The sequence below is a fragment of the Trematosphaeria pertusa genome (assembly GCF_010094035.1).
Source record: "Trematosphaeria pertusa strain CBS 122368 unplaced genomic scaffold BU26scaffold_15, whole genome shotgun sequence".
NCBI lineage: Eukaryota > Fungi > Ascomycota > Dothideomycetes > Pleosporales > Trematosphaeriaceae > Trematosphaeria > Trematosphaeria pertusa.
In genome coordinates this window covers 374,154-395,937 of record NW_022987226.1, presented here as the reverse complement: position 1 = coordinate 395,937, position 21,784 = coordinate 374,154, and the positions used below count along the sequence as shown (strand labels likewise).

General features: G+C 50.4%; 10 protein-coding genes and 1 non-coding gene across 11 annotated transcripts; 4 read left to right on the top strand and 7 right to left on the bottom strand.

Annotated features, from left to right (window-relative positions):
* Positions 1-353: 353 nt before the first annotated feature.
* On the bottom strand, positions 354-2,123 carry BU26DRAFT_569134 (uncharacterized protein; the record flags this gene model as incomplete). The annotated part of the gene is made up of 3 exons (XM_033833850.1): positions 354-560; positions 612-806; positions 861-2,123. The coding sequence occupies 3 exons, from the start codon at positions 2,121-2,123 to the stop codon at positions 354-356; spliced, it is 1,665 nt and encodes a 554-aa protein (XP_033679135.1).
* Positions 2,124-2,799: 676 nt separating this feature from the next.
* Positions 2,800-3,149, bottom strand: BU26DRAFT_522839 (uncharacterized protein). Its single transcript, XM_033829882.1, has 2 exons — positions 2,927-3,149; positions 2,800-2,873 (listed from the first exon to the last, which is right to left on the bottom strand). Exon 1 carries the CDS (start codon positions 3,130-3,132, stop codon positions 2,971-2,973), a length of 162 nt encoding a protein of 53 aa, XP_033679134.1. The 5' UTR covers positions 3,133-3,149; the 3' UTR covers positions 2,800-2,873; positions 2,927-2,970.
* Positions 3,150-3,976: 827 nt separating this feature from the next.
* On the top strand, positions 3,977-5,566 carry BU26DRAFT_608605 (Actin/actin-like protein; the record flags this gene model as incomplete). The annotated part of the gene is made up of 3 exons (XM_033835854.1): positions 3,977-4,306; positions 4,369-4,492; positions 4,544-5,566. The coding sequence occupies 3 exons, from the start codon at positions 3,977-3,979 to the stop codon at positions 5,428-5,430; spliced, it is 1,341 nt and encodes a 446-aa protein (XP_033679133.1). The 3' UTR covers positions 5,431-5,566.
* A 153-nt stretch (positions 5,567-5,719) lies between these two features.
* Positions 5,720-7,965, top strand: BU26DRAFT_464159 (uncharacterized protein). The gene is made up of 3 exons (XM_033825158.1): positions 5,720-6,343; positions 6,396-7,176; positions 7,230-7,965. The coding sequence occupies exons 1-3, from the start codon at positions 5,727-5,729 to the stop codon at positions 7,836-7,838; spliced, it is 2,007 nt and encodes a 668-aa protein (XP_033679132.1). The 5' UTR covers positions 5,720-5,726; the 3' UTR covers positions 7,839-7,965.
* BU26DRAFT_491476 (uncharacterized protein) lies at positions 7,887-8,797 on the bottom strand. The gene is made up of 2 exons (XM_033826084.1): positions 8,582-8,797; positions 7,887-8,529 (listed from the first exon to the last, which is right to left on the bottom strand). The coding sequence occupies exons 1-2, from the start codon at positions 8,647-8,649 to the stop codon at positions 8,142-8,144; spliced, it is 456 nt and encodes a 151-aa protein (XP_033679131.1). The 5' UTR covers positions 8,650-8,797; the 3' UTR covers positions 7,887-8,141.
* A 373-nt stretch (positions 8,798-9,170) lies between these two features.
* Positions 9,171-10,373, bottom strand: BU26DRAFT_608602 (uncharacterized protein; the record flags this gene model as incomplete). Its single annotated transcript, XM_033835853.1, has 4 exons — positions 9,171-9,359; positions 9,413-9,926; positions 9,980-9,997; positions 10,058-10,373. 4 exons carry the CDS (start codon positions 10,371-10,373, stop codon positions 9,311-9,313), a joined length of 897 nt encoding a protein of 298 aa, XP_033679130.1. The 3' UTR covers positions 9,171-9,310.
* Positions 10,374-11,521: 1,148 nt separating this feature from the next.
* Positions 11,522-12,125, top strand: BU26DRAFT_94495 (uncharacterized protein). Its single transcript, XM_033836529.1, has one exon. It carries the CDS (start codon positions 11,667-11,669, stop codon positions 12,063-12,065), a length of 399 nt encoding a protein of 132 aa, XP_033679129.1. The 5' UTR covers positions 11,522-11,666; the 3' UTR covers positions 12,066-12,125.
* Positions 12,126-15,572: 3,447 nt separating this feature from the next.
* Positions 15,573-16,936, bottom strand: BU26DRAFT_522832 (Mn2+ homeostasis protein-like protein Per1). The gene is made up of 5 exons (XM_033829881.1): positions 16,766-16,936; positions 16,674-16,716; positions 15,850-16,621; positions 15,764-15,798; positions 15,573-15,696 (listed from the first exon to the last, which is right to left on the bottom strand). Exons 1-5 carry the CDS (start codon positions 16,877-16,879, stop codon positions 15,650-15,652), a joined length of 1,011 nt encoding a protein of 336 aa, XP_033679128.1. The 5' UTR covers positions 16,880-16,936; the 3' UTR covers positions 15,573-15,649.
* Positions 16,937-17,109: 173 nt separating this feature from the next.
* BU26DRAFT_t49 lies at positions 17,110-17,199 on the bottom strand. The gene has a single exon. It is a non-coding gene; the product is annotated as a tRNA-Ala (tRNA).
* Positions 17,200-18,012: 813 nt separating this feature from the next.
* On the top strand, positions 18,013-19,317 carry BU26DRAFT_579997 (uncharacterized protein; the record flags this gene model as incomplete). Its single annotated transcript, XM_033834465.1, has 4 exons — positions 18,013-18,069; positions 18,118-18,470; positions 18,524-18,870; positions 18,920-19,317. The coding sequence occupies exons 1-4, from the start codon at positions 18,061-18,063 to the stop codon at positions 19,315-19,317; spliced, it is 1,107 nt and encodes a 368-aa protein (XP_033679127.1). The 5' UTR covers positions 18,013-18,060.
* A 280-nt stretch (positions 19,318-19,597) lies between these two features.
* On the bottom strand, positions 19,598-20,339 carry BU26DRAFT_522831 (uncharacterized protein). The gene is made up of 3 exons (XM_033829880.1): positions 20,227-20,339; positions 19,980-20,181; positions 19,598-19,926 (listed from the first exon to the last, which is right to left on the bottom strand). The coding sequence occupies exons 1-3, from the start codon at positions 20,305-20,307 to the stop codon at positions 19,844-19,846; spliced, it is 366 nt and encodes a 121-aa protein (XP_033679126.1). The 5' UTR covers positions 20,308-20,339; the 3' UTR covers positions 19,598-19,843.
* Positions 20,340-21,784: the final 1,445 nt, after the last annotated feature.

Here is a 21,784-nt window from a genome sequence, read left to right as displayed (position 1 = left end):
CTGAAAAAAAGTCGGGCACAGAGAGAAATCTTTTGTGGGTCGCGTATTAGAAAGCTACAGCAGCGTCATACCGGGTCCGACGCCACGGTCAGCAAATGGATAAGACCAATGTCGAATTTCGTATTCTACGGATGAGCTTTTTGGACTGCAGCAACTCAAACCCCGAAGCAGTTCTATTCCAACCGTTTGCTAAATATAAGAGACTACACAAAAAGAGCTAGGTACTACGAAGAGAAATACGGCTGACCATACCCAGATAGCCACCATGCCACCACTCTGAGCTTCAACAGCGGATAAGAGTCGGTCATCTTACAATGATATAGTACATATTCGCCCAATAAAACAAGGAGAGCTCAGACTATATCCGAATGGGCCGGAGAGTCTTGGTGCGCCTGAGCGGCGAAATCGCCTGCTTTTTTCGCTCGGCGATAGATGATGTACCAGGCAAAGAACGTTACCGCTGTCATGGGAAGAGCAATCGCAAGGTATATCCTTAGTCCCTTGATCTGAAAGTCTTGCCGTCCGTCTTCGAACTTGAGGATGTCTGTGCTCATGAACGTCTGCGGTCCTCTTAGCTTGAGACGTCGTGCAGTAGTACAGAAGGCACATACTGCAATGAAGGTAGCCGGTAGGAAGAACAGGGTCACGGTGGTGATGACCCTCATAGATACTGTTTCTTGTTCGGTCTTCTTTGCTATGCCGTGCATCTCGTGCGTCATCATTTCCATGCGAGTCGCCGATTCATGTGCTTTCTTCGCGAATGATTCGTTGGCCTTGACGCTTCTATATTGCAGGATACCGTTGAGCTTGCGTGGGGAGTTAGTAAAAGAACAGGATACTTGCATTAGGGTGCGCTTCACCAGATGTTTGCGATTCGCTAACAAGCACAACAGCGTCTCCGTCCTTGACTGCAGCATTCGCAGGTCTTTTTCTACGTTAAGCACGCACTTATCGAACCTTGCAAGGTCGCCACCGCAATCGGCCTTCAGCTCTAAGGGAAATTCGCCGTGGTTCATGACGTATTGGTAGTGCTGTCTCAACTGTTCAAGCACTTCCGCATTGAGCCGAATAACGAGAAGAGCTTCCTGTGCTTTCTCTTCAATATACTGAATGTCCTGAAGGCCGCTGAAGGTGAAAGTCTCATGCTGCTTTTCGTCGCCGTGTTCTGAAAAGGTCGGAGGAAGTTCCGGGGGTGTTTGCTTGTCGCCCGGTGATGGGGATGGCAACTGTGCTTTCTCGTCGGCTGAAGGAGAGGGCTTGCTTCTGTTATCGTGCCGCCAAAAATCGCTGTGTCCGATATTCTTCACCTGGCCGTATAGTGAAGTGAGGCTGCTCTTTAAACCTTTCGCGTCCACGATTCTAGCACTCGCCCATTTGTCATGATTGCAATAGCTGTCTTGTACATGGGTCGGAGACTGCGGAGACTCTAGCAAGGTTGTCGTGCGCGATGGGAAAGAGGGTGAAAATGCCTCAAATTTGCTCCGCGGACTGCCTGGAAATTGACCGGTTGTGGCACGAGAAGGAGGGGGGAAATAGTTGGTTGGAATGCGCGGGCTCATCAGGAACGGGACTGGGGAGGCGATCGGACTTGGCGGTTTGTCTACCGGAGTAGCCAGAGCGTCCCGTGTGAGCTCCTGGAACCGATCCCATAAGTCGTTGATATACCACCGCCAATTCTCGCCTGACCAGTCACATAGGAGCAGATGGGTTGCCAGTGATGCGGAGAAGGCTCCACTACGTGTCCCCGCTTCGGACAGCGAAGGCAGCGTGGATGCCTCAGTAATTCGATTCTTTATCAGCTTATTGCCCTTGACACTGATCCACAGCGAGTGACCAGTTTGAAGGTCGAATGAGTGATAGACTGCGGTTTGTCGAATTGACCATGGCAGGCTTGACTGACTTTTGGAAGGCTCTACCGAGCGCAAGTTGTAGCAGAAACGGAGCTGTTGCGCAGATCGGCCTAACTGAGGTATTTCGGTCCCTTTCCACCGCTCATCAAGACGGGACTCCTCCTGGAGGCCGCTAAAATGAAAGTCCTGCGGATACTCCTGGTAGCCGAAAGGAAAGACGAAGTCCAGAAATGAGGGCATGACTTGGTGATAGGAGAAGAGGAAGCTGAGCATGCTGTGGGAGACCCTTAGCAAGGCTCGGCTATGGGGAGCATGCAAAAATCTGAGACTGTTAGCTTTGGCCCAATTGGTTGAAGAGACAATACTTGCATGAAACGGTATTGAGGGTCGCTCTTTCCGGGATCTAACGCTTCCCTGAGTAGATGCTTGAGCTCGCGAAGAGTTGTCACACAGCTCGAACGATATTCTGTCGCAGGCCCAGCCTCATTAGCATTCCGTAAGCGCAGGATCTCGGGTCGCCTTACCTTGTTCTTGGCCGTCGAGGTCCAGAAAATCGACGGCGGCTTGTCTCTCATTGAACAGACGGCCTGTTTGAGTCCCTAATCTGTCGCAATATGCCTTCAGGTTATGGCTGAGAGCATCATGGTGTATCAGATTTTGAGGGTACTGCAAGTAGTTCTCGCAGCATTGAATAAGTGATTCCATTGCGCAGGGAACTTAAAAGAACAGGCGACCGGCTGCTTCATATTGCTTGGCCGAAGAACAAAACCATACCAATTTATATAGTTCCCTTCCCGAATGCCGTACCAGCTGTCCGCCACGGCGTATATGTTCCGGGCATCCTTTTCGGCCCTAGGCTATCCGCGAGGCAAAAGCATTACAGGGACAAGACATTCTCCAAGCCCACACCGCAGCCTATGCATGCGTGACGATCCCGGGGCCACGCAAAGGCTGGCACCGCCTTCTTGACGTCCACCATCAGTCATCTTCGACGCGCAAAGCAGCAACCTCGTCTCTTTCTTTCTACAAGCTATTAGCAGCGGGAGAGAGCATTAGCTTTGTAATTCTACGCTTACTTGGTTCAGTTTCTGAGGAACCCAAAATTGATATGATCCATTGGCTACCTGCAGAGGAGTGTCTCAGCCATCGGAACTGGGCAGAGGTCCTTCGGTCCACATACGCGAATATAGAAGTCCCAAGGCCCAAACTTCGTCCTAAGGTAACTCTCCAGATCCGCTTGCCTCAATTGGTACGTGTCAAATGTATCCCACACGTACGGCATCGTAGCTAGGCTAATCGGTGGCCACTTCGAGGCAGTCTACGGGTGGCAGTGTCCTTCGACCAATGGCTAAAGCGGGGTTTTCAAGGACCGGTCAGGCGCCGGTGAGTTCGACGTAGGGTGCGAGCTGATGGAGGTGCAAGGCTGGCCCACGGAGCGTTCGACGATTTTATGTCAGACCATGGCCTTCATGAATGAGGCTCTGCGAGGCCCAACTTCGCAGAGTCTACTGGTAACTCTCCCGTTCAGCTTGAGGTCCCTCCTGATAGCAGTGAGGCAACCGTTCGCCTGGTGAAGACGTACAGAATGCCTGATGTCGGGACCAATGACCGTCTTGAATGCGCCTTAGGGCGGGTGAGGCAGGAACTGGCCAACAGCTCGTGGCCACGACTTTGCTGCAGTGGTGCGATCACCAGACCAGACGATCGGTGAACACTATTGGCCGGAGGTGCTCAGCTCCGGTGAACCCCAATATGGACGAATTGATGTGGGCGGCCTCAGCCTTTCGCTGCGGTCCGTGTAACACCCGCGCCGGGCCGAAGACAGCTTTAGTGTGGTGCTCCTCTCAACAATCGCGTGGGGCACACCCGATGCGGCTTGAAATCGGGGGCGTGACCTTTAAGCATGGCCGGAGCCCTGTAAGCGGCGAGTCCGCCTACAGGGCATATCTTGACGGTGCGAAGCCTTGGGGCACCTCCCACTTATGGTATTTGAGGTGGTCAGCGTTGTTCGTAATCGGTTCACCACCTGGGCAGGCAGTGAGTGTTATGTGCTTACTAAGCGCTTACATGAGCTCCATCAACTCCACTTCCCTCTAGAGCACGACAACAGCGCACCGTTCCCCGCCATGCCGCCGAAAGGCTCCAAGAAGGCCGCCGCTACAGCCCCAGCCAGAACCCTCGTCCTCGATAATGGCGCCTATACGATCAAAGCCGGCCTTGTCTCGGCCGCCCCCGCAAACCCAAGCTACGATGACTGCGTCGTGATTCCGAACTGCGTCGCTCGCAGCACACGCGACAAGCGCACCTATATTGCCTCGGAGCTAGCACAATGCAAAGACTTTGGAGAATTGGCATTCCGGAGGCCAGTTGAGAAGGGATTCATCGTCAATTGGGAGGCAGAGAAGGCTATTTGGGAGCATGAGTTCACGGGCGCTGGCGCGGGGGAAGGGCTGAGGGTAGGTACGAGACATGAGACTTCGTAGTGTGCTAAAGGATCGCGGTGCTGACCGAAACCCAGTGTGAACCCAAGGAAACGAATTTGATCTTGACAGAGAAGCCGAATTGCCCGAAGGAGCTGCAGAAAAACTGCGACGAAATCGTCTTTGAGCAATTCGAGTTCGCAGCCTACTATCGATGTATTGGTATGTTCTGTATTCCTGGCTAATGTAGCTTATCATACTAATACGTAGGAGGTCCTACCCTAAATGCCTACAATCCCTCATCAGTCGGCTCATTTTCTGCCCTCCCCCAAGAATGCCTCCTCATCATCGACACGTCGTACTCCGACACGACGATACTACCTATTTACCACGGGCAGCTTATCCAGTCAGCACTGCGACGCCTCACCGTTGGCGGCAAGCTACTCACCAACTACCTCAAAGAGCTCTCCTCACTCCGACACTACAACATGCTGGAGGAGACATATCTTTTGAATGAGATCAAGGAAGCTGTGTCCTTCGTGGCGCCATCCACACAACAATTCTCCGAGGATCTGGAGCGGACTTGGAAGGGGAGATTAGGCGACAAAAGAGAGCTAGACTCGAGCATCGTGCTGGACTACGTGCTACCGGACTACGAGAGATCGATCCACGGATACGCAAGACCGCACGATCCCGCCAAGTCAAGAATGCGCCGCGGTCTGCAGCCACTCCAAGGACCACGAGAAGATCTGTTGCCTCTTGGCAACGAGCGATTTGCGGTGCCCGAGCTCCTGTTCAACCCTACAGATATTGGTATCCAAGAAGTGGGGGTTCCAGGGGCTGTCATGCAATCTCTCAGTATCCTCCCGGAAGCTTTGAAAGTGGGCATGCTGGCGAACATCGTTGTGGTCGGAGGCAACTCGCTTATTCAAGGCTTCATGGAGAGATTGCAGTCCGAGCTGATGGCGCTGGTGCCGGCCGAGTATGTGCTTAACCTCACGAGAGCGGAAGACCCAATCAAGCATACGTGGTTGGGAGCTGCCCGGTTTGCGCGCGAGCCTGAGCGGCTGAAGCAGGTTCTGGTCTCCAAGGCGGAGTATGACGAGCGAGGCTCTGCGTGGCTCGGGAAGAAGTTTGCTGGAGGAGAGAAAGTAGCTTAACCTTCAGTCATGCGCCATACGTGGTCTGTAGACAATTGTATGCATAAATGGCGAATTGACGCCGCGAATGGATTTCAATGCATCTATATCTCGGTGCTAGTACGTGCACCTCTGCGGTTCTTAGGGAAGGTGAGGTCAAACTGTCCTATCTCCGTCCTGTAAATAGTATAATATCTCTGAACACAATGTTTTCAGAGGTGAGCGATGATGATTGGTCGAAAGTGATCAGCCGAGGATTTCCCGTCCCCGGCTCGACAATTTGTTCGGTGGAGGAGCCGCATCTCCATCAGCACCCAATGCGTCGAATACCGCGCCCGCAGCGGGCAATCGATGCCTCGCTGCCAGTATCGCCTCTAGCAGGACACCGGGTGTATCGTCCTACTTGCCTCCGCGTGGTCTCTCCCTACAATCATCTCCGCACCACCTCCGCGTCCTTTTCAACCACCCCTTCGTTCTCCTTCCTCCTCGGCGGCAAGCAAGACAAGAAGAAGCATCAGCAGTTTGTACGGCGATGGCAGAAGCGACTGCTCGGCGACTCGGAACCGATTGGCGCGCACGTCGACCCGTATGACCCGACATCGCCGGTGCGGATAGCTCCCGATGAGCAGGGCGAGGAACTAGAGGTACTAGAAGACCAAAAGATCGTGGAGAGTCAAGGGCCACTGTATCAGGAGGCGCATGATGGGAGACGACTGAGACATGTTGGTGGCAAGGAGTGGACAGAGCAATTGGAGGAGGGAATCCTAGCGAAGGAGTTTGAGAAGCTAACGCTGAGGACGTATACACCTCTGAGTCTGAAGATGGCGGACCAGATTGAGGACTTGACAGGCACGCCGTACACTCTGCGGGATGAGAATTTGATGATGGCACAAATGTTCCATGACTTCACCGGCAAGCCCTACACGGACTGGAGGTGAGTTGTGCTACACATATTGCAATGCGTGAGTAGAGACTGACGCTTGCAGTTTCGGTCGCTGGACGCGAGTCAGGGGTCTCGACTCCCTCCGGGAAAACTTCCATCGAGCCGTCGTAGAGATATATGCGCTGAAGCAGGCCGGCAAGGATCTAGACATATCGGCTTCCGCAAACCGTGGAGTATACGATGCCCCGAAATGGCTACGGAACGTCAAGCTGCAAAGGAAGGGCAATGGTGACTTCGCCCTAGCCTTTCCCAAACATCATACTCTACAGACTCTGCTTGAGGATATGGCGCGCGTGCCGGAATGGCAACCGGAGCAGGGAGTGCCGGCTGAAGAAGAGCTTGAGGCTGAGGAGGGGGAAGAGCTGGTCATGGAAGGGCCACAGGAGCCAGTAATGGATCCTGACACCCCCCCGGCGAAAAGAGCAGCGCTTGTGAAACAGGATCCGGAGAAGAAGCCTTTTGACTTCATGTCGAACAGACCTGTGCCCCGCGCTAAAATTGTGGAGTCACCTGTCGAAGATCTGGAGAAGGCCCAAGAACTTGTGGCAAAGGAGTCCACGCCAGAGCCAATACCCACTTCAGCCCCTTCATCGGCCGATCTCGAAGCTGCGGCCGAAGCATCTAGATCAGCCATTTCGGAAATGCGCAGTGCCATTCTGGAGTCTGCTGCCCGGTCGGCGGAGCAGAATGTTGCTGCTCTACGAAAAGCGGTACGCGATGGTGTGGCCGCTCAAGCCGGCTCGTCCACCATAAGGGTGCCAATACCCGAGGTTGACGCTAGATGGCGGCATGTACCCCTCACAGATCCGGCCATCAAGTTTGCGGTAAGCATTTTAGTTGCCATATTCGTGCTGCGCGCCTAACAATTTATTCACAGCTCACGAAACGCCTCGCCCAGCTCACCGGCCTTTACATCTCAGATCCCAACCTCACCTCCGCCAGCACGCTAGGTGATCTGTATCACCACCTCTGTGACGCCGAAAAACCGAAGCCCACGAAGCTATTCAACCTCCTCAACATTGAAGGCTCACGGCAAAACCACAAGGCCAATCGACTAGCCGAGAGTGGCCAAGCTGCAATCGAGATAGCAGCGGAGAAGAAACCAGGTGTTGGCGAACTCCTGAAGCTCAGGAATGTGCAGATCTTCGGCAAGAAACCTAATGCGGTGGAGGAACGTCGAAAGACTGGTTTACAGAAGGTTGTTCATCAGGAGTTGAAATCGCGCCGTCTGGTAGCGAAGCGCGGGCAGCGCGTATCCCCAGAGAAGGAGGTTGAGTTGCAGGCCCGGCGGCTCGCGGAATCCGGGGTCATTGAGGGCACGAGACGTGCGCCCGAGTTTGGCCTGCCTATCCCGCCAACTATTGCAGAGAAAATGAAAAAGAGGACGGAGAAGAAGAAAGGGGAGTTAGCAGATATGGGGATAGATGGGTACTCGGTGGATAGGTATATCCGTCAAAGCAATCGTCCTGCGGAGCTGAATGTATAGTATTGGAATCCTGCTTGCATCTATGCTCAGGGCACAGGAGGGGATTTTGTTTTGTACAATATGTAGAATTCGGAATGTACATTCAGTATTCGAGCCAGCTTTGGTGGCTTGTTATCAAAACTGCTGGTGCCCTCCTGGGTCAGCAAGTCCTCGCGTTTAGCGTGTCTATTTTCGTTGCTCTCACTCCAGGGGTGCATGGTCTCTCCGTACCCGGCCTATCATTCCCAGTGCGGCCATCTTCCCGCTTTACTTTGCCACAGCCTTCAAGCTCGCAAGCAAAATATCCCGTCTAGAGACGCGCGTTCACGCCTTCGCTCCCACCCTCCCAAACAACCCCACCAGCGTAGCCCCACGATTAACATGCAAGAACGCACTAAACCCGATATTCCCCCACATCATATCATTATACTCATTGAAATTCAAAAACGTCTCCTTCCCCATAACCCTATAGCTCGCATAAATATGCCCTAGGTCGCCCAGCGCGATGATGAAAAGATAGTACTTGGCGACGCGGGCGTTGCGCGTGATGGCGGTGCAGAGCACTGCGACGGCGGCGAGGATGAGGAAGATGTTGCCGAGGGTGTAGGAGAGGATGACGGCGGCGTCGGGCACGGCGAGCGTGCTGCTGGTTGGGAGTTGCTTGGAGACGAAGGTGGAGGGGTTGTCGAAGGCGGCGTGCCAGCCGAGGATTCTGGGGAAGGGAGGTTAGAGGGGATACAATTGAGGCGGAGGGCGGAGCTTACAGCGAGATGGGCTCGATGTATGTGAAGAGGAGGGCGGGCCAGAATGGGAGGACGGTTCCGAGAGCCATGACGTCGACGCGTTCTGCCTGCTATGCTCTACGATGGTGTTCAAGTAACAATGGGTTTGATGCGGTCTAAGATTTGACGGCTGGAGGTGTGAGGGTCGCAGAGAAGAAGGGGCCCCTGAGGTTTAAATGCTGACCACCCCGTGCTGTGCCGCGGTGAGATTGATGAGAGGGCCTTATTCTCGGAATAGTTCCAGTGGTTCCGACTACTTGCTTAGTCATTTGTAGTCGAAACTCTACTGAACTCCCAAGGTCGTCCTAACGCACCCGTACATGCCTAACGCTATTTTAGTTTCTTGGTTTGCTCGCATTGTGAGATAGCTCCTTTAATATCCCCCTACATTGCAACACAAGTATCTCTCCACTTCACATAGAGGAAGGATGAGTCCACGGTATGGACGACCCAGGTAAAATCGTCGCGAATGCTGAAGCCGTCTATTCCATCATCAGATATACTTCGTTAGCTGCATAGAGAACTACAATAGAGTCTTGCTTTTTCCACGATTTCCCCCGTCATCCTCGGAGAACCCCTCAACTTGGACAGCGGATGAGTCCCACCCAACCAACAATTCCACCATATATGAATCGCGCGATTCTCCTTCTGGCTTTCCAAGGCCTATTGTTCTATTTCCCCGTTCTCGTCATATCCTCGTTCACGGAAGTGCTACGATTTCGCCACGCTGCCGATGAAGACGACTTCCACGGCTGCGAACCTAAATTTCATTAGCTACACTTCAAGTCTCACACACAGAGTCCCATCACGTACGTCGCCGTAGCCGCAAAGACCTCCACCCTCCTCGCATTTGTAAACAACGCCAGAATCAGCGCAAACGCCGCCGTAATCCCGACCGCGATATTGATCCTCGTCTCCGTACGCTGGAAGCGATTCAGAATCACAATCGCTATCAGCGGTAGCGTACTGCTCAACACCGTAGCGATGATGTTCGCACCCTTGTTGATAGCCGATTCATCATACTGCACTGTCTGGCTCTCCTCATCCACAATCCGCGAGCGGTTTTCGAGGCGTTGCCCGATGCAGAGGTGGTACAAATAGACCACTCTCTTGCGGAGCAGCCGCACGAAGGGATCGTTCTCTGGGCCCGGGCTGCTGAATTGGCTAAGCGTCAGGAGGTCCTTGGTGAATTCCGGTTCGTAGAGGAAGGATTCGACGTTGTTGTTCTTGGCGAGGAAGTCGGCGCCGCCCTTTGGGTCTTGGATCCATGTGCGGAAGAAGGAGAGGTCCTCTTTTAAGGGCGCGTTGAGCTTTGAGAGTTGTGAGACTGGGGACTGCGTTAAAGAGACGGCTGAGGGTCGATACTGTGCGGTGGGGTACCTTGGAGTAAGAGCTCATCTATTCCCTAACATCAGTTCGTTTGCACAAAGAGATTGTCAGATTCAGTTGAGCACTCACTGTATTCCTTCATCTTTGCCCTGAGTCTGAGGAGGATGTGGTACTGGTGTTCGTATTTCGGGTCGTTGACACTGTTGACACTACGCTGTGTTTCGAAACTTAGCGATAGATTCTCGTACGGTGGGCCTCGAATAGCATCGGCGTTGCATTGCAACCAAAATTCTTTTCGTAGCGCCGCTATCTCTGCCTGAAGGTTCAGTAGGTTAAGCATGTTGATCTCATTGAAGCGTCGAAAGATAGCCGCCTCTGAGCTCCTGCCCATGAGCTTTGCTAGCTTTGGATATCCATTTGGCTTCCAGGAAGCGGCTTGAGCCATCTCAGGAGTAATGGATATGACCGTGATGTGGATGTTCGCGGACGTACGATAGCGAAGTCTCGAGTGTAGTAAAGGTTGGGAAGTTTGGAAGTGATGGACACGAACTTCTCGTTAGCATTAAACCAGGCTGTGCAGAAACTTCCAGTACGACGAGAGCAGGCGCCGCAGCATTCGGTGTCTTAAACCCTGTATATAGCCTTGTCACAGAACTTACAATACGATGCCTTGTGCAAGCATCAGTCCAATGATTCTGATGGATACCCCCGACCCTGGGCACACTGTCAAACTATGCTGTCCAGTATATTACAGCTATGAGGTACAAGTGCCACCTCCTGGAGACGTCCACGAATTCATTGGCCGCAGGGGTACTGGGACGTCCTGCACCGTTAAGGGTTAGGGCAGTGCAAGCTCTGAATGACTCCAATGCCATCGATGAGTATTTCTTCTCGCAACCTCTCCTCCCCATACCCACTACAACCTTGGAAGATACCACGTCCAGCACACGAAGTTACTTGAACAACGCTCTCATAACCAAGACAGAAGCGAGTTACGGTAGGTATCCCCATTTTGCTATGAGCATTTGAACGCGTTGCTGATGTGCATTAAAATACCTGCAGTTCAGCATCGAACACCTCCAGTTCCGATACTGTTAGCCTCATACTTTGCTCGTGCATCTTCTCCGCCGTTATCTGTCAACCTTCTACGACCAGATCCACGTCCTCTGAGCCACGGCCATGAGAGTAGCCTCGCTAGTTCCGGCTCGGTTGGCTCCGACGCTTAGATCTTTCGCCCACGTCATTTCAGCACTCGACCCTCTGACAGTGGAGGTTGAACACTTCCAGTCGAAGTTGAAGGATGCGATAAACAGCTTCAGCGAGCACGGCTCGCTACCCGAGTCTATCCTTGCGGCCAAAGAACGATGCGAAGCGCGCTATAAAGAATTAGAGCCTCTCCTCGACAAGTCAGCGGAAAACGGGAAAAAGAGGCATACGCGCGGCGGAAATTGGATCCTGAAAGCCAGAAGATGGATCAAAGCTATGGCGACGGAGCAAGAGCGGAGAGGTGCATACTATGCATTCCGAGATTCGGTCCTCCATCTTATCGATCTTGCTTCGTCGTAAGTTGGCTTCTACACAAGTTACTGTTGTCTAGACTTAACAGAATTGTAGCGTGAAAAAGGAGCTGAAACTAGCTCACAGAAGCTGGGAACCGCAGGAGAATGCCGAGCCGAATCGAGCGTCCTGGAACAGCGACCATAGCACGCTCGCTGAGTCGAATTTCATCGTGGATATTATGCTCGATATAAGCCAACCCAATGGGCTTCGTAAGCTCATTCCAGCTCGCGCGAAGTTAGACACTGGCTGCGATGTCAACCTGATCTCCGAAGATTTTCTCAGGAGAGAGGGCGTAAAAGACGACGAAGTTAAGATCCTGGAAGAAGAACGCAAGCTTCGTAGCTTCGAGAACACTCGATACGCGTTCAACAGAGTGGTCACGCTTTCGTTTTATCTTGACAGCAAAAAGAAAATTGAGGAGTTCTACGTCAAGCGGGATGATATCTTCGATATCTTCGAGGTCATCCTCGGGAATGAATTCATCGCCGAGCTCTTAGTCGGGAAGAAATCCTGGAGAGCTCCTGAGCCAGATTTGGCTCTCATACTAAGTCGTGCATGGAAGTCCAAAGGTAAGTAATAGTCCTCGATAACGATAGGTGTGACTTGGACTAACTTTTTTAGCAGAGCGCCAGAAGATCAAGAACGACCACGAAGCAAATATGGCGAATGCACGTACCGCCGAAGCAGACTGGGATCGGAAATATTTGGAAGCGATGGTGCAAAATGGTAGTCCCAAGCTTCCGATAACGCACCACTCTGCTGCCAGTGGAGTGACGAGCAGTCAACCTAACGCTAGCGCGTCGACTTCATGGGCCCCGGCTGGCCAGCAAGCACATTTCTCCTCCACTGCCAATATATCGCTCGGGTTCGGACCGTCTTCTACGCAGCCGCCTTCCGGTGCGTTGGCAACTGGTTGCTTGGCGGTCAACGGGTCGCCCACGCGAACTGGATCTCCCACACAATCGTCCGGTGTATCGGGGGCCAGTGCTTCCAATACCGATACCTCGTCTGCCTCCGGTGGGTCTTTGCACACAGGCGCGTCAACTCTTCTAGGATCAGCGCAGACTGCGGCACCAACACCTCAAGGGACCACGCAGTGTGGTGCGTCGCCCCTTCAAGCGGCCAAGCGGACTCCCTAGTCATGGTGAATCCACATGGCAGGGAGGATTTCGTGGGATAACTTGCTGTCACTGGGTGTTATGTCTCTGCATATGGATACCCACATTCTTGGTGGTTGCCTGAGAGTATGTATAGGCGTAGGGATAATTTGTGGGATAACTGTTTTTACTGGGTGTTATGTCTCTCCTTATAAACCACCACATTTGTTTTTGTTTTGGCAGAGTGTAGGCATTGGGATAATTTGTTGGGTAATGGTTGACACTGGGGTGTTATGCCTATCTCTGCATTTAGACATTCTCTTGGTTTCGGTTTGTGTTTTGGATGAAATTGTTCCCATAGAATCTCTCTTAATCTTTAATCTTAGAATCTTTCGGTCCTATCGGGCGACCATTCATGGACGCATGGCAGCAATGTCCTCAGTATGACGGTGTAGCTTTCCGACTCTGTCCGTAAGGTGTACTGCGCTCTTTCGTGGACATCTTGAAATGAGCTTTTCATGGTTGTTGGTCTGGGTTGGCGACGACGCAGCGTTTCTTGTCCTGAATGCAAGTGCAAGGCGTTACTCAATCTCAACTTTCCGAAACGTATTCGCTCCCAAAGCTTCTCCATGCATAATTCCATCCACTTACGCCAGACTAAGGAACCTCAACCGCGTCGAAGAGCCCCGTCTCATCAAAAGCGGACACTCCCCACCCTTGACGACAACAACAACGTCTTGCACTTTGGCTCCTTTGGTAGCAATACCCATACGGCCCTTGGCCTTAATGAAGAACCGTCGACAGTCGAACATCTGTCTCAAAGATGCCTCGTAGTACTTCGCACTTTCTATAGTTTGCGGATCGGCACTGACTCTTTCGATTTCGCTGTTGGAGCCTGCGTTCCGGGCGGTATTATGTGCTATATTTTCCCAGGATGGCAGGTGAGCTGCAGTGTCGTGTCTCTGAAGAGAATCTAGTGTTAAGCGAACGGAGTCCCATTCGCCGTCGTCGCGATTGAGGCGTGAGAGATAATTCGAAAGTCGAATGAGTACGAAAGCTCGAAATGAATGGCCGTGTATTCGGAAGAAGGATAGCAGTTACTATTACCTGGCAAATCTGCAATCAGCGTGCGCCAAAAGCGTTCGATCATCGTGCACTTGTTTCGCAACTCTTCTAGCTGGTGGGGTTTCCTTGACGCCACATGAAGCGCATTTAACGATGCAAGGAGCCCCTCCCTGGTAAATGTCTGTTGGAAATCTCCCCCCCCGAGAAGCGATATTTCATCTTCTTCGAAACCCTCGACCTCTAGAAGTCCGCTGCATATTTGGTTGCAACTGATGTCCCGACCCTCTATGATGCCGGTGCGGTATATCCTCCGCCCACCACACGAGGTCCACGGTGACGGGACACTTGGTGTACTCCAATCGTTTACCCAAGAAGGTAAACCAGATATACTGCGTACGGAGTTATCTTCGAGATCGTTGAAGAGAGTTTTCAGCATGGTAGGATGGAGGGTCACCTGTTCGTAGAGTTGTTGTACTGATATTCCGTAATCTACTTTAACTAGTGGCTGGCGTTGCAAGCCCAGCATCCCATAGACGTGATCGCGAGGGCCTGAACACTTCTTGATCCTTCCATATACAACGCAGGCAGAGGTATCGAATGGCCGAGATTGGCTGAGAAAGGCGGTTTGTACCCGTGATTCCTTCGGGGCGATGTTGCTGAACAAAAATTGCCTGAGGTAGTAGAGCACATCCCATATCGATGACGCTTGGGCGACCGTACTCTCCGCTTCCATCACCCCTAGGTAAAACTCTGCCAATCTGCCAATTCTTGCGAGTCCGCCCATGGCCAAAATGCGGTATCCTCCGTACCAAATGTGCCCTTCCGAAGGCAGAACACATTCTTGAACTGTCCATATACGATGAAACCACGATCTGCGGAAAAAAGAAAACAAGACGTCGCACACATTCTCTCCCGCATAAGGAAGGTCGTGACACGCCAGGTTATTGGATATCGCCGAACACTCGTCGGCCGTGATATGAGGTGCCCTGGGGCTTGAATATGAAAACATATCAGACCAGAGATCATTCGGTATGTTTGCCAGGATTTGTAGGATTTCAACTACAGAGTGCGTTTCGGGGCCCTCTTTTCCCAGCCAGATGATGGCTTCAGCACAAGAATGTAGATTCGACTCATCATATTGACCTGGACTGCGCGCTCTTGGAGGTCCGGCTGATTGATGCATATCGCGTCTACCCAAATCCAGGAATTATCGGCCGGGGCGTTGGTATGGAATTCTTTCAAGAAGTGGAGCAGATTGGTCGCAACCGAAAAACTTCGAAGAGCATCTGCATCATCGGACTCGGACAGAAGGATCTGATGCTGGTGAAGCCATAGTGCTGAATCTGGTGGATCGGAATTGCTGGTCTCGAGGACTGGGTTGCCCTAGGTATATGACAGGCAACGATAAGGGGGAGAAGATGTATCCTCCAAGTCAATCTGGGCCGTCCTGAAATGTAACTTGGTTCCAACCCTGTCGTCAATGCATCTGATAAGACGAATGGATGTTGCAGTGTGCAAAGGCGTATACGAGTAAGGTTGGAGAGACATGGCGATTATACAGCTCGGAAGGCACTGATACAGGCCAACAACTGACGCGCAATCCGCAGGTCGTGAGGATGGAAGACGATGGGATTCTTCGGCCTCATCGTGTTTTGTACGTAGACCGGTGTGTAAGTAAGGTCAGCCTCATGTTGTAAGCAAATCGCTCCATAATTGCAAGGATCCCAGCCCAGCTCCGCCAGAAGGATCTCTAGCGAACCATTGAGGACCACCGTCTCTAATCGCCGTAGCTACGTGGCAGGGCGCATCATTCCAGTAACTGTAGTCAAGGGGCGTTCAGGCGATACGATGAATACTGTTGCAAGATAGGTGACTTCGACCTAAGACGCTTGGGTATTGATTTAATATACTAGAATCTTTTGGTCCCGAATTCCATGCAATACATGCGAATGAACTCCTGAAAACTACCTTGCTCTGGAGGCTCATCGAACGAGCGGCCTTAATCCTTTCGGGCGCCTGCATCATAATCAGCCGTCGGTAGTCTCCCTGGGATGCAACGAGTAAGCGACGGAATAGCGTACGGGTGCTCCTCCCTACTGCTTGAGCCGCGTACCTGCGAGATCCTCTTGGGCGTCTTTGACCAGGAAACTATGCACTATTAGCCAATTGCTTTGTGTGAGAAGCGAATAAGACACTTACTTATACCACCAAATGGTCGGTCCCACGGTACCTAGATGCCACAAGCTATGCGCATCAATCAATCCCTTCCAAGGCGGGAAATCCAACAACTCCAAACTCATCGCCACAATAATCCACGCGACAATCAACCCAGGCCACATCGCCCATGTTCGCCCCACCTTCTTATACTGGAGATAACTGAAACCGCTCCACATAAGATTCTGGATCACGCCAACGGCAACGTTGGCAGCCATATTGTACGTGTAGTCCCACGACCACAGCGTCAGGTACATGACGTGCAGCGTATACAGTAGGATGCAGAACATGGTCCAAATCCGCAGCACCGACTGCTTCATCGGGTCCTTCTTATCCAGCCTGAATATCCGTATCGGCGTGAAGTACAGTCCGTACAGCACGCTCGCGCCCGCGGCAAAGTAGTCCAACTTCTCCGTCAAATTGAAATCGCGCGTATGGAAGATCATACTGAAGATCCAGCTCGCTAGGCCAAAGTATCCGAACAGTATGTAGTATTTGCGGAGCGCATACGACGCGGGAATCTTCTCACGCAGCTGCGTCATCCCCCAGTCGTGCGCGAGGTAATTGAAGAGCGAGAAAATGACGCTGAAGGGCTCCTGCATGCCCATGAAGCGGTAGAAGGGCCATTTGCCGTGGAATTGGTAGATGGGCTGCATATATGGAGGGTCGCGGGCGAGGCGCTTGTCCGTTACGACGTGCTGGCAGGCGTAGTCGCATTCTGAGGGGCAGTCCCAGAGAAGCAAGCGGCGGTGGAAAGCTGTGATGGGTCAATATTTTCATGGTCTGTTTCGTGGAGGAGGAGAGCATACGAATTGGCGTAGGATCTTCTCCGCAGTTTGCTTCCTTGCAGACCTGTAGACCGTCTTAGGCTTAAACTTCGAGCTCGAGGGGAGCTCCATACCAGTACGCAATCCTTGAAGTCCGGAAGCCTGTCACCGAGCGAGGCATGAGCAGCGCCGCCCAGCAAAAAGAAAATAGCAGCAGCGTGCCATGCTGGAACTCCGCGTATCCTCATCGTCCCGGTCGACTCTCTTGAGTTCTCCATCGAGAGTCCGTGTTGACAGATTGTCGGCGCGACGGGCGATCATCTCTTGGCCTTGGCGTGCCTCGCTAAATTTGTACCCCTGCCGAGAACGCGCATCAGGCCTCCAAAAAGTTTCACAACGCCGCCAACACGACCTGAATGCATCTTGGGACCAAAATCGAAGCAAAAAAAGGAGGTTGTTTCTCAAGCCGACAAAAGAATGGACGGGTAGGGGATCGAACCCTAGACCTCCCGCACTGGTAGTCATGTGACCGTGCAAAGCGGGCGCTCTACCACTGAGCTACACGCCCGAGCGACGACTTCATATTTCCGTTACTTTTATAATATTTTCAAAATAAGAATATATATATATACGAAAGATGCACGCCTAAGATATGCATTCTGAATGTGAAAACCACAATTTTTGCCTACATTGTGCGGGGTTTAATGCTAGAGGGGGACAGACGTAATTTACCCCAAGAGGCTGAGTCAGGAAGCGACAAACATTAAACGGGAAACAGAAAAACTGAAAACTTACAGTTGTGAAAACCGGACGGGGATGAGAAGCGGGATCCCAAAAATCGAAACTGCAACAAGAAAATGGAAGGAAGGGGGGTGGGGGGAGGGGAGGCTGCAGGAGGTTCTCGTGTCCCCTTTCCATCTTCCGTTCCCTTCTTCTCTTCTCTTTCTCTCTTTCCTTTTATCCTGTCACTATGGTCAGTTGGACAAGCTGTTTTTCAATGAACGCAATATGTGTTGAGTTATGAATAGCCTTTCAGATCTACGAGCTCGCGCTGCTGCGCTTTCCATTAAGAAGACTTCCGCGCTCCCTCTCGAAAGGGTCGCAGTTGGAACACACCTTGATCGATTGAAACGGGTGCAGAAGCCTGGATGCAGTATGTATACAAGCGCTTCTCTATTGAAACCCAGCTAAAATCAATCAAAGATTTGAGAGCGAGGTCCCGGAGCTTCAACCATGTGGCTTACAAACTCACCCAGATCTCTCGGTCATCGAGCTTTTCTTAGAATGGCGAGCCATCTCTAGCAGTCGGGGGCGGCTACTCTCTTCAGGGAGTCTGACTACTGCGACACTGCTCACCGAGTTTGATTCGCTGAGGACTATACTTCGAGCATCAACAGGTTGCGACGTTCGCAAGAGGGACGTCAAAGCGATGCAACACGTATGGTAGAGCAACATCTTGTACATGTAGTATGTTAACACGATGTAGTTTGTTAAGAAGATCCTCCCTGCAACATCGAAGACGAGAACCGTGTCACGGCAGAAACTGGTTGGTATGAGAACTGACATTGAAGATATTCATTTCTTCTTGTGGTCATGCGATGAATACAAATACGCACACCCACGTCTGATGATACAGATATGCTTTTGTCTGATCCTTATGGCGTGTTACGGACTTCGTTTTGGTGAAATCATCGAGGCTGGTAATTACCGAGGCTCCAACGAGGGTCTCACTTATGGGGATGTGGAATTATCACTTCATTACCATAAGGGGCTTCCTCGATATCAATTGCGGATACAACTCCGATATCGCAAGAGATACCGAAGCGAATCGAGAGATCAGTACGACCCATAAACCCAAGCTATACTCTTCTTCTTTGCTAATCCACGCGCAGAGACAACCTTCTGTTCTATGAGGAAACAGACGTATCACGGAAAGCTTTTTGCCCGGTTGTTCACTTTCTCGGCCTGGCGTTGGCCGATAACGTTTTCACTGAGTTGTGTCTCTCAACTCTGGGTGATCGAAGGATCCTTGTGTCGTCGAATTCGCGCCGTTTCAGCATAAGGGAGGACAAGAAGGGTATGCCCATTCTACGCATGCTCACAGGTAGCGCACCGAACGGCAAAGTGTTGTCTGCGAGCTCGCTTTACCATGCACTCAAAGACCTAGCCCAACGATACGGATATGAGAAGCCAATCAGTGCATACTGCTTCCGACGGGGTTTTGCCAATGGAATAGATGGTATGGAATTCGTCTGAAAAGCCAAAGCCCAACTAATTCTGCCCCGTAGGCCATATAAGCGCAGCCAAAAAAGGACAACTGCTGGGTCATGCCAGTGACGCAACGGGCCAGGCATACATTTCTACGACCGTGGCCGTTGACGCACAACATGCCATACGCGGAGAGATACAGGACACGCAGTATATCGAGCTCGCAAGCGGCATAGCATACACAAGAGATCTCAAGGCTCCATTACCTCATCTCGCTAAAATGACCGCATGTCCGCCACTTGTCACAGACGGCCAGATTGCAAAGATGGCAGAATGCTTCCCCAATCTGTCCAAAGGGGAGCTCGCGCGCAAACCGCGAAAGGAGAACCTCTCTCATGCCCGGACCTTCGATCTGCAGTCTTCCGTTAGTGGTCGTCTCTGCGGAATCGCCTTAGAACATTATACAGAAAACGGGTAATGTAGCTCGCGCCGCCAGCAGCGACGGTCTATCAGATCAGTAGTATGCGGATAGGAGACTAACTGTAGTTGCAGGGTGAAGTTTTGTCAGCTTGGCATTTCGGCGTAGAAGTTGCAGAAATCCAGCAGCGCCCCCCCCGAACCCTGACTGACAGGAACTGCGGAAAGGGAGCCGTGTGCCATAACAGGATTAGCTGCAGGGAGTTGCAGGGTAGCCGCCTTCAAAGCCATCACGATCTACAATGGGGCGGAGCACGTTTCCCTCGAATGGGCCGCAGTGTCTTGGTGCAAGAGCTTGCCGCGCTTTGGAATAACGATTGGACTCTATGTCCCTCCTAGACTACTCGTCCCCTTTTGTTGAGTCGAATGGCTAGTAAAAGGTAGCGACGAAAGCGGGTGACAGGCTAGAGCCACCGTTACCGTCGAAGCTGACACTACGAAGGTCGAGCAGAATATGCGGGTTAAGCGGGGACCTCACGCCACCGCGGCTGTGTCGAATGCGTCGTTGGCCAGCCATGCCGTCCTTGCTAGACGTCCCTCACTGGATCATATGGCTGAGTCCCCCCAACAGAAGGCTGGCTTTGCGCCGAACCGGTAATCCCCCCTGCAGCTATTATATAGTTAGTTATCATTACAAGATAACGAGGCAGCGCATACGCGAACCTTGACTTCTTCTTCTCTCGCGTATTACTCTTGTCATTCGCCAACGGAGAACGTCCTCAGTAATTGTTGGGATGTGGTCTTTGGCGAGCGTCTCATTTATGCGAGCTAGAAGACCAGCGCACTCTGACGTTGAAACGTCTTCGTAAGTTGCCCACTTAGGGTGATCGCGAAGCAATTTCTGTGCTTCTTCTTTCGTAAGCCACTGCTGTTGTAAGACGCGAGCTGCTAGCTAGAAGGCGCTACGCACATAGAAGCGATGCCATTGCGCATCATCAAATCCAATAGCTTCCCTGACAGCCAGGGGCGTATCACCGAGCTTAATTGCCATTTATTAGTTTTCGCAAGTTCGTTCTTTCCCGGCGTCCACTCCGTGCGTGCGGAAGCGGGGACCTTCGCTGAAGGTTCTGGCCCGTGCGTCTTGCATAGGCGCCAGTCCAGGAGCAGGTCTAGCGTGTACAAGAGCCCTGCCTACTAACAGAATGCTACCTTAGAAGAAGTAATTTCTCTTAAGTCTAACCTTAGAATACTCTATTTCTATATACTTATTAATATTACTTATAATATATTCTACTAGTAAGTAGATTATTATAACGTCTATCTAGCTAGATATCTCTTAAAGGCTACTTAGCTTACCTATAGTTACGTGGCAGCCTAGTATATAGCTTAGTCTTCTTCTATTCTTACTCTATAAGAATTTAACTATATACTAGTACTATCTAATATATTATATTACTACTCTCTAGTATATTATCTATCTATCTTACTACTTATCTTATAAGTATTCTTTTATAATCTTATAGTTACTTACACTAATATTTATAGTAACTTAAGAGTAATAGACTTATAGCCTTTCTAGATAGCTAATTTTATAGATTATAATCTTATCTTAGATTACTTATAGCTAGTAGAAGCTAACCTAAAGATTTAGTTTAAGAATAAAACTTTTAAATAGTAGAATCTAAATACTATAAATAAATATCTTAAGATCTATAATATAGATACTCTTATTAAGAATCTTAATCTAGAGAAGAAAGTATATATACTCTACCTCTAGAACTTTAGAATTAGAAGACTTATCTATAAGTATAAGAGCTAGCTTTATAGTCTCTACTACTATACGTTAAGCTCTAGAATACCTAGCTAGGTAAGTTAATTATAGGTAATATAGTCTCTATAAGCTATAAGAATAAGAGTAATAAGTAGAGTAGGTTAGGTTAAATTTAGCTATCTAAAGATAAGAAGTAGAAGAATACTCTAAAAGCTCTCTATATATAGAGAGCTAAGCGCTAAGATACTAGATAAGATTAGGTAACTTAGACAAGATTATATAACTCTAGTAAATACTAAGCTAGACTATTATATTACTCTCTCTTATAGAGAGAGCTTATTCTTAAGCTTTAAAGTACGTCTCTAAAATTATTCTAGCTATTAACTCTATTACTAAATTACTCTTAGCTTTACTTAGTAGCGCCTTTATATTACTCTCTTATCTTCTACCTATATAGGTTTTATATTCTCTACTATCTTCTTTAGAGTCTTCTCTTTTTTATATACCTTAATCTAAGTATCTAATTATAATAGTAGCTCTAGCTTATCTAGATATACTATATAAAAATTTTTTATCTTATAAAGAGTATTAATAAAGTCTATAGTATTATACTAGATAGAGTTAGAATTATAAGCTACTTATATAGCTTAGTATTAAAGGTAACTTTAATAAAGATAGCTATCTAGTATCTTATATAGAGGCTATTCTAGATTACTATTAACTTTAATAGATAGCTACTATAAGAGCTAGCTCTATA

Coding starts and splice junctions, on each gene's coding strand:
- BU26DRAFT_491476 (XM_033826084.1), bottom strand. CDS start 8,649: ATGGCTCTCGGAACCGTCCTCCCATTCTGGCCCGCCCTCCTCTTCACA. Junction 8,530..8,581: donor TACATCGAGCCCATCTCGCT/GTAAGCTCCGCC, acceptor TCCCTTCCCCAG/AATCCTCGGCTGGCACGCCG.
- BU26DRAFT_522839 (XM_033829882.1), bottom strand. CDS start 3,132: ATGCCGTACGTGTGGGATACATTTGACACGTACCAATTGAGGCAAGCG.
- BU26DRAFT_94495 (XM_033836529.1), top strand. CDS start 11,667: ATGCTCGATATAAGCCAACCCAATGGGCTTCGTAAGCTCATTCCAGCT.
- BU26DRAFT_522831 (XM_033829880.1), bottom strand. CDS start 20,307: ATGGCAATTAAGCTCGGTGATACGCCCCTGGCTGTCAGGGAAGCTATT. Junction 20,182..20,226: donor CGCAATGGCATCGCTTCTAT/GTGCGTAGCGCC, acceptor TTACAACAGCAG/TGGCTTACGAAAGAAGAAGC. Junction 19,927..19,979: donor CGAGAGAAGAAGAAGTCAAG/GTTCGCGTATGC, acceptor ACTATATAATAG/CTGCAGGGGGGATTACCGGT.
- BU26DRAFT_464159 (XM_033825158.1), top strand. CDS start 5,727: ATGCGTCGAATACCGCGCCCGCAGCGGGCAATCGATGCCTCGCTGCCA. Junction 6,344..6,395: donor AAGCCCTACACGGACTGGAG/GTGAGTTGTGCT, acceptor TGACGCTTGCAG/TTTCGGTCGCTGGACGCGAG. Junction 7,177..7,229: donor ATCCGGCCATCAAGTTTGCG/GTAAGCATTTTA, acceptor ATTTATTCACAG/CTCACGAAACGCCTCGCCCA.
- BU26DRAFT_522832 (XM_033829881.1), bottom strand. CDS start 16,879: ATGAGGATACGCGGAGTTCCAGCATGGCACGCTGCTGCTATTTTCTTT. Junction 15,799..15,849: donor CCGACCATTTGGTGGTATAA/GTAAGTGTCTTA, acceptor AATAGTGCATAG/TTTCCTGGTCAAAGACGCCC. Junction 15,697..15,763: donor CGCCCAAGAGGATCTCGCAG/GTACGCGGCTCA, acceptor GTTGCATCCCAG/GGAGACTACCGACGGCTGAT.